The sequence below is a fragment of the Octopus bimaculoides genome, chromosome 23 (assembly GCF_046866305.1).
Source record: "Octopus bimaculoides isolate indiv1 chromosome 23, ASM4686630v1, whole genome shotgun sequence".
NCBI lineage: Eukaryota > Metazoa > Mollusca > Cephalopoda > Octopoda > Octopodidae > Octopus > Octopus bimaculoides.
Genome location: NC_142950.1, coordinates 18,603,023 through 18,620,098, shown reverse-complemented (window position 1 = coordinate 18,620,098; position 17,076 = coordinate 18,603,023). Strand labels below are relative to the sequence as shown.

Genomic DNA, 17,076 nt, shown 5'->3' with positions numbered 1-17,076 from the left:
ATGAATCCACACCAGTACTTCTTTTGCCAAGCCACTAAGTTACAGGGACAAACACACACACACATAGATATAGCAATATGACAGGCTTCTTTCAGTTTCCATCTACCAAAAGCACTCACAAGGTTTTTGTCAGCTCAAGGTTATAGTAAAGGACACTCGCCTATGGTGCCATGCAATGGGACTGAACCCAGAACCATGTAGTTGGGAAGCAAACTTCTTAACACACAGTCATGCCTGCACCTATAGATTACAAATCTGATGCTATGTCAAGGAAAGGAGACAATAACACACTCTCTAACACAAACACAATGGACTTCTTTCAGTTTCCAGCAACTAAATCTGCTCATAAGACTTTGGTATCTTATTGTAACTTATTTATTGACCCTGGAAGGATAAAAGGCAAACTTAACATCAGCAGGATTCAACAACCCAGAAGAAATACTTAAGTGCATTTTGTCTCATGCTCTGACATTGAGTGAAGATGATACATGCATCAAAGTACTACATACCAGCCTCTTTGCTCCAACAGAAAGCTGTGTAATGGCCTGACCCAAAACCTTTACCATGATGGATGATAATGGCTGAGAGTTGGTAAACACGCTGGGATTGTATGCTGCTCATTGATTTGGCACAAAACTGTTGAATGTTCAAAAACTTGTCAAATGAGACGTGTGTGGCTATCTTCTCTCTGTGGTTACCTTTCGACCATCTGGAGGGAAAGAAAATGGTAATAATAATAATAATAATAATATATAAAGAAAAACACAAATAATTACATTTCAATAGATTTTTATAATTTGGGGGAACGAATAAATCATAAAATAAATACATGTTGAAATAATCTTGTGTTTATCACTGAAGAGGAAGAGGAGCTGATGGAGAATGGTTGGTCTGGGAGACAAATACTGAAAGAACAGCAAGGAAATGAGAGAGAGAGAGAGAGAGAGAGAGAGAGAGAGAGAGAGAGAGAAGAGGTAGTTAGGATTAACTAACTTTTAAGCAAGTTATCAAGGAAAGTCTCCATGTAGTTGGTCAACCTGTTAGAAATAGCAGCTAAATCTTCCTCCCACCTTATTCATCTTTAAAAAGAAAAAGGCTAACTATACACATTGGCTAATGCTGTTCTAGATAATATTATCTGGGAAATAAGATGAAGATGGCCATGGCTGGAATTATTTTGATCTTGATTCAAGGTCTGATGATTAAGGCTGACATGAGGGTAAAGGTAAACAACAACAACAGCTTCTAAAATGTTTGTTAAGTCATTATAAAGAGAGCGAACAGTAGAAATTCTTTGAAAGTTTATTGACTCCTGTTTTTCTAGGGTTGATGTTCTGAGAACAATAGCAGCTGGCAATGCTTGTTGTCTCAAGAATCTCTCCCAAGTTTGCAAATACAGGAAACATTTACTCCAGAATCAAATGGTCAACAGAGAAGACCAAAAATTCTCTTACCTAAACCGTTTCAGGTGAAGACGCAAGACATGAGGTAGTTTGCTCAATAAAAATTGCTTTTTGATTTTGGTGTAGATTTTAGCTGAAGAATTTGATCGTCTTTTACCTTCAAGAATTAAAAAATAAAATAAAAATAAAAATAAAAATCAGTGATACAAATTTTATTTTTTTTACATATCAACATTTGCAAATATATTTTTGGCATCAGTCACAATGTTAGATAATTTTTTTCTCTACAATTGTCTTAAATTTCCAAATTATGTCCATTTATTTTATCTTTTTTTATTATTATTTAACTCTTTGTTATCATATTTCTGTTGAAATACACTGCCTTTGTTTCAATTAATTTTGAAAATAATGAAGAATTTAATAAAACTTTATTATTATTCAGCTGGTGTTTGAATCATAAATTAACATGATATTTAGATGGAATAAGGCTTTAATTTAGATTGCTTTAAAGCAAGAAGTTTGTATCATAGAACCAGAAGTGGTCCTAGGTGGGTTGGATCAAGAGTTAATCAAGATGGGAGGGCAGTACTTATGATAGGGACCTCCAAGACCAATAGGGAAAGAGGGCAGAATATATCTTCAAACTAGAGATCTGGCAGGTATTTTCCTGCAAGAGTGGATTCTGCTAAAGTACCCAAAGTACCAGGTAACGATATTAAACTGGGTGACAAACTAAGTGTACCACCCATGTAATTCCATGGTGGGATTTGAACTCAGAGCACACAAGTCCAGAACAAATACTGCAAGGTATTTTACCAATACACAGTCCTAGACTGGTTTCTTATTTTATTAGCCTCTGAAGGATAAAAAAAATGTGACATTGGCAGGAGTTGAACTCAGATTACAAGAACTCAGAATGAAATATTATAATACATTTCATGTTGTAGTCTAATGACTGCCAATTCACCATAGTTAGCAGAATTAAATATTTCTTGCTCACTGTAAAGTAAAGGACAGCATTTCAAATCCAATTAGAGTTTAATAATCATCAGTTAATATCCACGTTTCATGCTGGTATAGACTCAACTGTTGGACAGAATCTAATTGGTCCAAGGATTGTATCATGCTTCAGTGTCTTGTTTGGCATGGCTTCCATGACCACATGCTTCTCCTAACACCAATCACTTTACAGCTTGTACTGAGTGCTTTCTTCATCTTATCAGCGGTATCTAATTCGTCTTGCAGCTTACAAGATTACAAACTCTGAGAGGAGATGGAGGTCAGCTTTACGCTAGGAAATGAAGGGTAAAAGTATGAGAAGTGGGAGAAGGGGACATGAGCAGGTTTTTATAGATCTGCATGGCTACTCATATTTAGTAGTAGATGGGGAGAAAGCAAAAACAAAAGTAATGTGTAATGCATTTATGAAAAGGATTTTTATCTTTTCCATGATTTTTTCATGACCACTTTGCCCTGCTGGTGTGGGTCACATGTAATTCACTGAAGCAGATTTACTATGGCTGGATGCTCTTCTTGCCATCAGTTCTTACCTGTTTCTCTAATCCTTCAAACCCAAACAGCATAAATAGTCAGACAATGTTTACCATGGAAGACTGCAAACAAAGGACACTGCTGGTAGGACAGTGACATTTGCTGACAATCAGTATGCAATATGAAGACAAGGACACACATCATCATCATCATCATCAGTTTAACATTCACTTTTCCATGCTCACATGGATTGGATGGAATTTTGTTGAGGTAGATATTTTAAAGCCAGGTGCCCTTCTTGTCACTAACACTCATCTGATTCCAGGTAAGGTAATGTTTCCTTGTGACTAGACATCCCATGATGTCAAAGCAAAGAGTAGTAACACATACATACATATATTTATACAACAGATTTCTTTCACTTTCTGTCTACCAAATCCACTCATAAGGCTTTGGTCAACCCAAGGTTATAACTGAAGATACTAGCCCAAGGTAGCATACAGTGGGACTGAACTCAAAACCATGTGATTTGGAAGCAAGCTTCTTACCACAGCTAAGCCTGCAACTATAAACACATAGATCCAGGTAACGATATTAAACTGGGTGACAAACTAAGTGTACCACCCATGTAATTCCATGGTGGGATTTGAACTCAGAGCACACAAGTCCAGAACAAAATACTGCAAGGTATTCTACCAATACACAGTCCTAGACTGGTTTCTTATTTTATTAGCCTCTGAAGGATAAAAAAATGTGACATTGGCAGGAGTTGAACTCAGAATGAAATATTATAATACATTTTCATGTACCATATTTACTGAGGGCATTGGTTGGACCAGGGCCATTGTAGATGACACTTGCCCAAAGGAGCTGCACAGAGGGACTGAACTCAAAATCATGTGGTTACAAAGTAAACTTTTTAACTGAATACCTGTGCCTGCACCTGTTTGCAAAGTTAACTGAATAACTGTTCCTTACCATTAACTGAAGACTAAAAGACAACTCACCATTACAAGAATCACAAGCATATATCCTGCCATCCAGACGTTCTGATTTTGTGAAATGGGAAAGCATTTCTGAAAAAGTAAAAAAAAAAATGTAAAAAAATAGTGTTGTAAAAGACATTTTAACATTATTGAAATTTCATTGGATCCAAAAAAGGTGAGTCAATAAACCATATCTCAAAGAAGAAAGTTATCAAAATATTAAATTGTAAACAAAGGAAAATTATAAAAAATTATTGTAATTTTACAAGACTTAATCCCATAACCTACTGAACAATGTGGTTGTTAGAGTTGAAGTGGTTTTTGAAGATCTAAAGGTTACACTCAAAGTAGATAAGAATTAATACTAATTACAACTGTGCTCCCCAAGTGAGGATGATTTGCAGTATGTATCATGCTTTTACTAATTGTTTTAGGTGCCTATGTAGTTGTGAGCAGACATGGATGCCCTGTTAGGCCTTGCATTGTTGATGTAGCAGAACATTCAAAATGTTACAGCAGGAGGGAGAAAGAATTACATCAGTGCTCAGCTGGTTCTCATTTCAGCTGAGTTGACGACTAGAGCAATAGGAAATGAACTGATTGCTTGCTGAAGAACAAACTGAGTACAGCAGACGAGCAGTGAGAAATGAAGTACCTTGCTCGAGGACAAAACACACTACCTGGTCCAGGAAATTAACCTACCATTATAATTGTGAATCCAACACCCTAACAAACTATGTAGTAATTCATTATTTTGCAGCATGCCTGTGCTAGAGTATGCCATCACTGTTCAAGCCAAACTGACCTATCCTACATAACACTGAACAATCAAGAAGTTTCCAGTGGTACCTCTGTCGTAGACCATCACAATAAAAATAAATAAATTACTTAAACAAGATCTTTAAAGAGCTTTTGTTGATTTTTACTTTTCTTCTCTAAAGTAACAACAAATTTTGAGTCATCTTTTGTAGACAATTGCGAAACAATAAACGTCAGATGAATACGTAAAAAGCACTCATGCCGACGCCAGGTACCAAGCACTTGTACTGGTGCAAGTCCAGTGAGTTTGGGGGAGGGGACAAGTGAATTATATCAACCCCAGTATTTAACTGGAACTTACTTTATCAACCCCAAAAGAATGAAAGGTAAAGTTGACCTGGGTGGAATTTGGACTAAGAATGTAACAACAGATAAAATGCTACTACGCATTTTGCCTGGCATACTAACAATTCTGGTCGATCACCTTATACCTTGCATTCAATATTGCTGTCATTTTTAGGCTGGTGCCTTGGCTCATCATAGAAATGTACCATCATTGTGCCTTTTTCTTTTCTATAAGTATTACCATGATAGTTGTTCTGGATGAACTTTCTGGTCTAGAACCTTCTGTCAAGAGTTTTAATCATGCCATCTGCTTCTCTTCTCTGTTGAGCTTCCTGTAAGTCAGAAGTCTTTTTATTCTAATAGCTTCTTTCTTCAAACTGTTACACTCTGGAACTCACTACAATCATCCTGTTTTCCTCTGATCTATAATATTCGGTCCATTAATCTTTCTATCAATCCAAAGTTTTGAATTTGGATTGACTCCACATTATCTTTCCTCCTCCGTCTGTACCAAGGTCAATGAAAGTTTATAATACTTGAATTATGTAATTAACTAAAATCTTCCGTGATGGTATCCAAACATGACTGCAGCCAATGACTGAAACTGATAAAGGATGTAAAAGGATTGTTGTCTTGCTCATCATCAATGCTGGTATGGGTTGGACAGTTTGACAAGACTCAGATGAGTCAGAAGACTACATTATGCTACAATGTTTTGACATGGTTTCTATGGCTGGATGCCCTTCCAAACACCAGTCCATTTACACAGTGCACTGGGTGCTTTTCATGGCACCAGCACTACTGAGGTTACCTTGCAACTCACAAGACAAAAGAGCTTAGAAGGAATCTATGACTGAAAGAAGAATAGAATATGATTGTAGCTGAGTAGACAAGGGAGACTAAAGAGTAACAGAATGTACACTATAGAGGAAGAGAGTATGAAAGGAACAGGTGAAAGGATAAAGGGATAAGTGTTAGTGAGAAAGGGAGAGATAGAAGTGGTAAGAGAGATAGAAGTGGTAAAAGCAGCAAGCTGGCAGAAACGTTAGCACACTGGTTGAAATGCTTCGCAGTATTTCATCTGCCGCTACGTTCTGAGTTCAAATTCCACCGAGGTCGACTTTGCCTTTCATACTTTCGGGGTCGATATAATAGACTTAATTTGTTTGTCCTTGTTTGTCTCCTCTGTGTGTAGCCCCCTGTAGGCAGTAAAGAAATAAGAAGTGCTAAAGGCAATGAGGCAGGTTGTGTAGAGGAATTCAGTGTTATCCTAATTTATAAGGGCAAGTATGGACAGGTGTGAGGGTCATGGCACATGAAAGAGAGACACAGTGTGCATCAGTATCATAAATGGATATGAAGGTTGTTTATGCCAGTAGGGTATGGCATTGAAACTGCAGAAATCCCTAAAAAGACAACTGATAAAGGATGTTTTATTGTTTGTTCCAACTGTTGCATGTCTTCATTGTTGTAACCTAATTTGTTTTATACATACAGACCCATGCAAGCATGGAAGGCAGACATTAAACGATGATGATGATAATATATAACGTGTGTATCATGGTTTTAAAATAGGCACATGCTATCCTTGTATATTATAAAAGATGACTACAAATGTTGATGAAATGAAGAGCACCTGATCATAAAACTGCCTCAGAAAATTTATCCAACCCATGCCAGCAGGGAAACGCAAACATAGGATGAGGATGATGATGATATATACCTGTTATATGACAAACATTACTGGCAATCTTCCAGTTCGGAGACTTTCTCTGGTAGCGAGATGGAAACTCAAGAGATAAATCCATAAATGGTTCATAGGTTTGAAACTTCTGTTCGCAGGACAAACATGTTATCTAAAACAGAAGAAAGAAATATAACTTGTGGATGAACATCATGAGAGTGGATATAAGCTGACAAATCTTTGTAACTCAAAAACAAAAGTGCAAAAAGAAGTCTATTTTCTTAAAGATACTTGGAAATTGAGAAGAATTGGGCTTATAGGATATTATGTACATATTTAATCAAATATTACCTCGTTTCCCCACCACCTTCTGTGCCACCAAATTTTCAACGCCTCTCCACCACCATATCTCTCTCACCCTTCCCATGCACAATGTCTCTCCCCTGACACTCCTGCAACCTTCCCTCCTCTACCACATCATTTCCTTTTCTCGCTTTTATCTCATCAACTGTATTATTACTATTCCACTGCTCTTCAACCCTTTCTGTATGGTCAATCATTACCTATTCTCCCCCAACTTCCCTACAATTCATATTTATCATTGGTCATCACCCAACCCTTGAAATGCCACTAAGCATTTTGCCCAGCCTGCTAACTATTCTACCAGCTCACTGCCTTAAACTCACTAAAAAATACAAGTTGAAAATCCTTTATCTGAAATTCCCAAATCCCAAAGTTTTTTAAATCCTGACATGACATGCCACACAATTCCATATGTCATTAATTGTACATCACTTTAAAAATAAAATGCTGATTTCTATTTTAGTTTTCATTTTATTTACCTGTAATCATGTTCAATGCTTTGTTTTTATACCTTACATAAAATCAAAATACAAATTGTGTATATGTACAGTAACCTCTAAATCAAAACATGACATCGTAGGTGGAGACTGATATTTTACCTATTTTACTTTGGGTGGCAACCCAAGAAGATACGGGACAAAGTATTGAAGGCCAATCACAAAATGCTGAGCCTTATGAAGAAGATGATAGAGGACCAAGATATGTGGTGCATTGCAGTACTCCCACCACAACAGAATTGAGATCCTAAAACCGAGGTGCCACATAAAAAGCATTGGTGTGGGTGCTGGTGCCATGTAAAAAGCACCCAGTACACTCTATATGGTGATTGGCATTAGGAAGGGCATCCAACCATAGAGACCAAACCAAAGCAGGCTATGGAACCTGGTGCAGTCCCTAGCCGTGCCAAGTTTTGTCAAGTCGTCCAACCCATGCCAGCATGGAAAATGTTAAATGTTGATGATAGTGACAACATTCAAGGTATACAAATAAGCTACATTATGCATTTACACTTGGGTCCCATCTCCAAGCTGTCGCATTTTATAGATGCAAATATAGTATATTCCAAAATCTGCAACACTTTCAATCCCAGAATTTTCAGGAAAAGTACTCTCAATCTGTAAATGATTAATAAATAACATCACAAAATTTTAACTCACTGCTTGAAATAGTAACTGCCATTATACTTGGAAGTCAAAAAAAAAAAAAAAAAAAAAAAAAAAAAAAAATCAAAGAAATTCACTGAGGAAAAAATTCAAAGAAATTCACAAATAATTTCTTAAAGATGCTTGGAAATTGAGAATAGTTGGGCTTGTAGGATATTATGTACCTATTTAATCAAATATTACCTTGATTTTCTCAGACTTTCTGCGCCACCAAATTTTCACTCCCTCTCCACCACCAAAATTCTCTCCCTCCTCATGCACTGCTCTGTCTCTCCCCTCACACCCCTGCAACCTCCTTTCCTCTCCCACATCATTTCCTTTTCTCTACTTTCATCCTGTTTAATTAATTTCTATTACTATTCCACTGTTCTTCACCCTTTTCTGTACTGTCAGTCATTTCCTAGTCACCCTAAATTTCCTCCAATCTATATTTATCACTGGTCACCATTCAACCCTTGTTCTTCATTCATTATATTCATCTCATCACACGGTGTCACCAGGAAATGGTTTTCAACAGGCAGTTCTTTCTAAAATGGGTTTGAACTTAGTTTCTGACACAGAAGAGTGCCTAAAACAACCACAACACTTTTTGGACTGCAGTCATGTGCAGTTCAGGGCCTGGTGGTGGCAATTGTGATTAGTTGTGGGTACAGGACTATTAAGGGTTCAGTGACATTAAAGGTAGTGATAACAGGTAAAGGAATATAGAACTCACCTCACTGACCAATTCCCCCTGGAATGTATCTGTGACAACATCTTGAGATCTGTTGATATAACCAAGATGGTGCAACTCTGCTTGGACTTTGTCAAGAAGTTCACTGCAAGTAAATTTAATAAATCATCACAAGTGGAAGACAACAACAGCTATAATTTATGAAGATTGACAACAACAACTCTTCACGAAGGTAAATACACAATAAGAAGAGCATGATACAATTTATAATAGAGATTGACTCTGTTTATTGAACTGAACAATAGTTTGACACTATGTATGTTTTCCCCAGGTTCAAAGTGGAAAATGAAAAAATATGTAGAAAACAGAAATTCAAAATCTGAACTGGGACAGTCTGAATTCCTTCTCAGATAAAATGATATTGTCAGTTTTTTTGCTTTTTTATAACTGGTGAGAAGGAAAAAGAAAAAGAAAACAGTAAAGACAACACCAAAAGGTTTAGTGTACATGTGAAGGAATTCTCCAGTCATTTTGTTTGTTCCTCCAAGGTGTAACATTAGTAATTCTCAAATATATTTGCCCTCATGTGTTCAAGGACTGAAAGTGCAGGGGAGTCAGAATATTTTCTGAGAATGTGTACTTTCAGGTGTTCCTCAAATTACAACCTTTTGATGTAAAATGTTTAGCAAGTTCTGTTGAACTACTGTTATTGTGCCATATATCATACTTATATCATACTTATATCATACATATATCATACTTATATCATACATATATCATACTTATATCATACATATATCATACATATATCATACTTATATCATACTTATATCATACATATATCATACTTATATCATACTTATATCATACATATATCATACTTATATCATACATATATCATACTTATATCATACTTATATCATACTTATATCATACTTATATCATACATATATCATACTTATATCATACATATATCATACATATATCATACTTATATCATACTTATATCATACATATATCATACTTAGTCCCACTGAATTTTTAATTTAATTTTTGTTATGCAAGCAACAATGAACAGGTCTTACCTCTCTTGCTGCTATTTTTCTGAAACTCCAATGGAGTTTTTATGGGGATAAGAGGTTAATAGTTCTGTTATATTTTTATTGTCTTTCTAATACATGATTGATATTTTGTGTTATTGATCTCCCTCCAAAAACAGGAAGGGTCAAAAAGTGCCAACCTCGACAAGATTTGAACTCAGAACGTAAGGGGCCTGCTGTCCTGCACTTCAATACTTCTGCTAATCCATTACTAATTAATATTCTTTCTAATTTTGGCACAGGGCTGGCAATTTTGAGGGTAGTGGGAAATCAATTACATTGATCCTAGTGTGGCCCTGAAAGAATAAAAAGCAAAGCTGACTGCAGTGGGATTTGAACTCACAATGCAAAACTGGAAGGAATGTTGCTAGACATTTTGTATGACATGCTAATACTTCTACCAACTCACTGCTTTGCATTACTAATTAATATTATTATCCTTGTTACCACGTTCTATCAAGGATTGAAATTCCATTAATGGTCAAGTTTATCTTCCAACCAGCCATCGTTCCTGTCTTCCCCCTACTCTGCTTTAGTAACCCTAAAACTAGTATCAGTAATAGACGTAGGTTTAAAAGTGGGTGGTCTATCCAATTGACTACACACAGCCTTGCTTCATAGCACTTGAAGAAACCCTTGAAAGTAGAGACAGGGACAGACAGAGAGTGTGATGATATTTCAAATTAGTCTCAAGTCTAATTAATGACCACCACTTGTGTAGTGTGTTTTACATTCCACTCTTTGGAACAATTTTTTTTTGAGAAAATATCTTGGGTGAAAAACTGCTCTGTCTAGTTTCAAAGAAATATTTGTTTGAAATTAGAATTTTTTTTGGGGGAAAAAGCTGGTAACTTTCCTGCAACACTTTTCAAAGGTTGGTGAAATTTTGGTGCCAGTTAATCACCAAAAGAATTCAGTCCTAAATTTCATATTGACAGTTAAATTTAGATGTGAAAGTTTAACTTTCCTTACTAATTTAAGCTATATCATTTGTAATGTCCTTTAATTATGATTCATTAAAACATTTTACACCAAACAGCTGTAAATTTTCAGAAAATATTCTCATTCCACTGCATTTGCAGTCCTCAAAACACATGAGGATAAATATATTTGTGAATTAAAAAAGTCACACCCTAGAGGAATGAATGAAATGACAGGAGAATTTCATTACATTTCCACATAAATTTTTGATTAAGTATTCTTTTTCATGGTTTCTTTTTTCCTTTTCTTTCTTACCAGTTAGGAAAATGCAAAAACTGATTGATGTCTTTTTATCTAAAAAGAAATGCAAGATATTCTTGTTCAAATTTTTTTATTTTTCACTTGAGGAAGACAGACATATTGCCCAAATATTGCTCAGTTCAATAGAGTCAATCTCTTTTTATTACAAATCATATTGCACTCTTCTATGTAACAATAATAACTCTTTCTACTATAGGCACAAAGCCTGACATTTTAGAGGAGGGTGCTAGTTGATTACACTGACCTCAATACTTGGCTGGTACTTAATTTATCAACACTGAAAGGATGAAAGCCAAAATCAACGTCAGTGGAATCTAAACTGAGAATGTACAGTCAGAAGAAATATTGCTAAGCATTTTGTCTGGCAAACTAATGATTCTGCTAACTTGCTGCCTTAATATAATAAAAAAAATAATTGTTTCTACTATAGTCAAAAAGATCTAGTCTTGAGGGATGGGAGAGGGCAGGGGACTAGTTGATTACACTGATCCCAGTACTTAACTGGTACTTATTTTATCGACCTTGAAAAACATGAAAAGCAAAGTTGTCCTCAGCAGAATTTGAACTCAGAATGTAAAGATGGATGAATGCTACTAAGTATTTTGTCCAGCATGTAAGATTCTGGAAGATTGTCACAAACAACACAAAAACTTGTCAATAGCCTGGATAGACTATAAAAAAGCTTTTGATAGCCTACCACATAGCTGAATTAAGAAATGTCTGGAAATGTATAAAATAGCTCCTACTCTGAGAAACTTTTTGTCTGTAAGTATGAGATCATGGAGAACCACACTTTGAACAGTGACAATGAATCTCTTAATGCTGGAGATGTAAGAATTTCATGTGGCATTTTCCAGGGTGACTCACTATCACCACTCCTCTTTTGTCTAGCCTGAATACCTCTCTTGAAATTGCTTAATGATGTACAATATGGTTATAAAATGTGCAAAAGCTACTTTTATCAAAGGAAAAATGATAGAAACATCTAACGTTAACCGTGACCAGCAAAATGTCATAAAAGAGTTAGAACCAGCAGAGAGCTACAAATACCTAGGGGTATTTGAAGGGGACAGAATCAAACATTCAGTGATGAGGAAAAGGATCAGAAGAGAATGTTATCGCAGGGTGAGAGCAATACTAAAGAGAGAGCTGAATGCAAGAAACAGGATTGAAGTGATCAATACTTTAGCCATACCAGTCGTGACTTACAGTTTCAATATCGTTAACTGGTCAATTACTGAAATCTGTAATCTTGGCAGAAAAATACAAAAATTGTTGACAATGCATAGAATGCACCACCCTAAAGGAGATATAGAATGACTTTATCTACCAAGAAAAGAGGGAGGCCGTGGACTTTTACAGCTGGCATTAACAATGAAGAATGCCACAATTGGCCTAGACACCTACCTGAAAAACTGGATGCTAAAACTTGTCTCAAAACATGAAAACAAGAAAGCATCATACTCAGTAACAAAACAGGCAAAGGAATATATAAGTGAATTCCAAATACAAATTCCAGAATTTGATGTACTAGAAACAAGCAGAGAAAAAGCTAAGCATATGAAAACCTGTGCTAAAATTGCTACCTTAGATATTCTTACTGATAAATGGCAACAAAAACCTCTTACTCATCAATGGCTAATGGCTTCTGGCTTAAAATCAGAAACAGAAGGATTTATCATAGCAGCTCAAGATCAATGCCTACCTACAAGGAACTACCAGGCCAACATATTAAAGAATGGTAGCTTCTCAACATGTCGTGTATGTCAACAACAAAATGAAACCATTGATCATGTTGTCTCCAAGTGCAGTCTTCTTGCACCTACAGAGTATCTCAACAGGCATGATAGAGCTGCACAATATATTCACTGGGTAATTTGCAAAAACCTGGACCTGCACCATGATAAAAACTGGTGGGAACACAAACCACCCCCAGTGCTTGAAAATGATCACATCGCACTTCTCTGGGACTTCACCATTTAAACTGACAGGAAGACAGATGCAAATAGGCCAGACATTATATTGAAAGACTTCAGACAAAAATCATGCCTCCTCATTGATATGACTGTACCAATCGATATAAACGTATCTGTCAAGACCTACCAAAAACTGAGCAAGTATAAAGATTTTGAAATAGAAATTGGCAATATGTGGAACCTGAAGACTAAAACAATACCTGTTGTCATAGGTGCCCTAGGAATGATAGAAAAAGGAGCTGATTGCTACCTAGGTCAGATACCAGGAAATCCCAAAATGACAGAAATTCAAAAGAAAGTGCTCATAAGAACTGCCCATATCCTACGTAAAATACAGTCTATGTAATCTAAAATTTTAAAACAAACATAATTTTCTTATGATTTCTTAAACATTCTCTAGAACAATACTATGTACAAAACCAAATATATGGCACCCTAGGCATAACACCAACATGAACTTCTAACTTGTTGTCTCTTGGTGAGACTTGGAGCCAACTTGTACAAATGCAAAGCAAAAGTCAAACATAAAGTAATAATAATAATAAATATCCTGAACAGTGGCTCTCATGGCTCCTGATCTTAACTGATTGGAAGTTTTATCATGTACATGTTTTGTCTTGGTGTGAAGGATGGGCTACAGCAAATATTCTGCTCAATACCACAGATTTGCTTGTCAGTTGCTCAAACTTAACCAGTTGAGTATATCCCTTAGTGGCTGATGATATCTACAACTCTGATCACAAGCAGAAATAGTGGGGGAGCATCATAGCCATGTGTTGAGAGGAATTCTTTGGGGTTTGGATAATTCACCTTTGGAAACATGGGTGTTTGGTTCAACATCCTTAAACAACCCTTATTCAGGGACCTTTTGAGCGGGATGGACTACTCAACCTGAAGAAAATTCTAACTGAACCCCACCAGCAAGGTCATGTTTATCTTGATATGAGATCACTATGTCGCGCACATATGCTTGTGATGCATGCGCCTGGTGTACCCTTATCAGATGGGTAGTCATGATGGGTATACTGGGCTTCATATATTTTACCTCAGTGTCACTTTGATGGCATGCACTGCTCTCTCACTCAATAATAATAATTTATTCTTTTATTTAATATAAACAAACATAAAAGGACATGCAACAAGAAAAACTCACAAAAGCCACAGGTGCCTGATCAACAGGGCAAGAGCCTTTCTTTTATTTTTACAGGTGTTTACTCAGAATTGGTCCTTTCACACTGACCTTTCTTCCAAGATTCATCCATCTTTCAATAAACTTCTTAGAAGGCAACACTTCCCTCTTCAAGTGAAACTTGGAGAAGTTGATGAGGGCTTGGCCTAAGAGGAAAGTGTCTGACTTCAGCCATTTCAAAAAAGTCCACCATACTACCTCTTTTGCTAAGCCACCAGACAAATAGAAATTGCCTGCCTCTCCCGACCAAAAGAAGGCGGTGGGGCAATCTTCACTATGGATTCAGCTGATAGCCAGATCTGTCCTACATGCAACAGCAGGTGTTCGGCGTAAACCCACAGGTCAGCAATGCTCGGGCACTGGACGAGGGTGTGCAAAATGATTTCATTGCTCTGCACACACCTTGGGCAGGCCTGGCTGATGGAACAGCCGTGCCTGTAAAGTTTATCCCAAACGGGCAGTGTTCAGTGGCTCATTCTACCCTTTTTTTTCACTTTATATTCAATGTCCTGTATATGACCGTTTTTTTGATTTGTCTCCTTTATCAATTCTTGAGGGATGTTAAGGAAGACATTGTTTTCTTCCTTCCTAAACAACCCCTTTGCAGTTTCTATTTCATTAATTGTTAAATCAATAATTTCTTTAGTTTGCTTCGCTGCCAAGGTGAAACCATTGACGTTTGGTTTGTTGCTGTTGTTGTCCGTGTTTGTGCTGGTGTCAATGTCAATAATAATAATAATAATGATTTATTTTATTTGCCACCAGGGTGAAAGATGAGGGGGACAATACAAAGACAGACAATGCATTGGGGTTTACAGAAGATGGAATGATTGTTAAAAAAAGTCTCGGCTTATCCTTTACCCAGGACTGCAGCTCCGTCAAGGAAACAAGCTGTGGAAAGGTGTGTCTCACAAATGGAGCTCATACACGTTCACCTTCTAGAAATTGTTGCAGATGGCGCAACCTGGGTGCATCTCTATGCATTAAAAGCCATGGCTTGTCTAAACCACCATGCAAAGGAAGTTGGCAGCAGACCACCCACCTGACCATTGGAATATGTCCCTTCCACAAGAAAATAAACAGGATACGCTCCAATCTAATCAAGTAGTAACTGGGGCAAGACACAACGGTCAGATGATAAATAATAGCAGAGGGAATGCTGGCATTTGCCACCTCTGCCTAACCTTTCAGAGACTACTTCCTCTCTGCCCACTTCTGGGTAAGACAGGCCACCCCATTCGTCACCTCTTCCTAATTCTTATCCACCTGAAGGCTTGGACCAAACCAGACCCTGAGCAGTTTAACTGCTTCATCAGTCCAGCATCCAACAGCATCGATCTGCCTCTCCAGGTGCCCAGTTGCAATTCTACGGACTTGTCAGTGTTGATTTTGGCCCCTGCAACTGACTCATATTCCTTTATAATGGAGCCAACCGTTTCCATTTCAGAGGTGTCTGACACCATGACAGTGATGTCGTCCGTGTATGCAGACACTGTCCTCCCGAGTTCAATGGCAAAAGGGAGGCCTCTTAACTGTTCCAACTTCCACAGCAGTGGCTCAAAAGCCAGCACATACAGAAAAAGTGACAGTGGGCAGCCCTGACGGTCCGAATGTGCGATGCTAAGTGGTTCCAAAAGTGGCCATTTACTTTGACCACCGAGCAGGTACCACTGTGCATTGCAGAAATGCAGTCTCTGAAAATGGGACAGCTTCCAAGTAGCACTGGTCAATCCTATAGAAAGCTTTTGACTGAAATAAATCGATCAGGGCCCCACTGAAGCCAGCTTTAGTCCCAGCCCTCTCAAAGATGTATTGCATATGGTGGAGGTTATCGTGGATAGACCTGCTTGGGATTGTGCATGTTTGTGTCTCCCTGACCAGACTACCAATGACAAGCACCAGCCTTTTCGCTAACACCTCTGTGTTTAGCAGAGTAATGGGCTGAAAATTCCCTAGCATGTCCCCACTGTCAGTGTTCTTTCTCAGCAGCGTTACCACACCTTGGCTAACAGCACTGGGAATTCTCCCATTCTGCTGCCAGTTACTGTAGATGTCTGCCAAGAGGCTGCTAAACAAATCTCGTATGAAAACATAGAATTCATAGAGCAGACCATCCAAACCTGGTGGTTTGTGACTTGTGCAATCGCTCATCACCTCCCATATTTCTGTGGCTGTAATCAAGTTTCCGCAGAATCTTGCATCCACTACTGAGAGCCGTGGTAGGCTATCTAGGTACGAAATAAAGTTCGTTACCATCGTTGACCCATCACCCTCCCCAAACAGCCGTACAAAGCGCTACTGGAAAGCTGCACACATCTGCTCAGAACCGAGTAGCACATGTCCATCCTGATCCGTCAAAGTTTTGATTGTGGTTTTGTTTCCATGTTGCGCATCTACCATTTGGGCCTATCAGACAGCTTTAGTTCCTTCGTATCTTAGTGCACAGGTCTTAGCTCCAACAATGCACCCTTTGTGTTTCACCTCAAAGAAATGGTCAAGGGCCATTCTCGCCACTAACACGTCAGTCACAATGCTTTTACTAATAGCCTCTTCTAGTTTGCTAACTAGTTCTCCCTCTAATCTATTTCTAAATCTTTACTAAACACTATCGAGTCTAGCTAATTGCTCTCTTCAGATTGATCCACCACCGGTTGTTGATAGCCACCATCAACTGCCGCTTAACTAGTTCACTAATCCAGTCC

General features: G+C 37.6%; 1 protein-coding gene across 3 annotated transcripts in view; it reads right to left on the bottom strand.

The window, feature by feature from the left end:
- The window catches only part of LOC106870769 (ubiquitin carboxyl-terminal hydrolase 44-like), a 123,482-nt gene that overhangs the window by 17,193 nt on the left and 89,213 nt on the right, over positions 1-17,076 (bottom strand). For all 3 annotated transcript variants that reach the window (XM_089340679.1, XM_089340678.1, XM_089340680.1), the window contains 5 exons: positions 8,910-9,012; positions 6,708-6,840; positions 3,902-3,970; positions 1,455-1,560; positions 510-709 (listed from right to left, as the gene is read on the bottom strand). In XM_089340679.1, the coding sequence (XP_089196805.1) occupies positions 510-709; positions 1,455-1,560; positions 3,902-3,970; positions 6,708-6,840; positions 8,910-9,012 (611 nt within the window). The remainder of the gene's footprint in view (positions 1-509; positions 710-1,454; positions 1,561-3,901; positions 3,971-6,707; positions 6,841-8,909; positions 9,013-17,076) is intronic.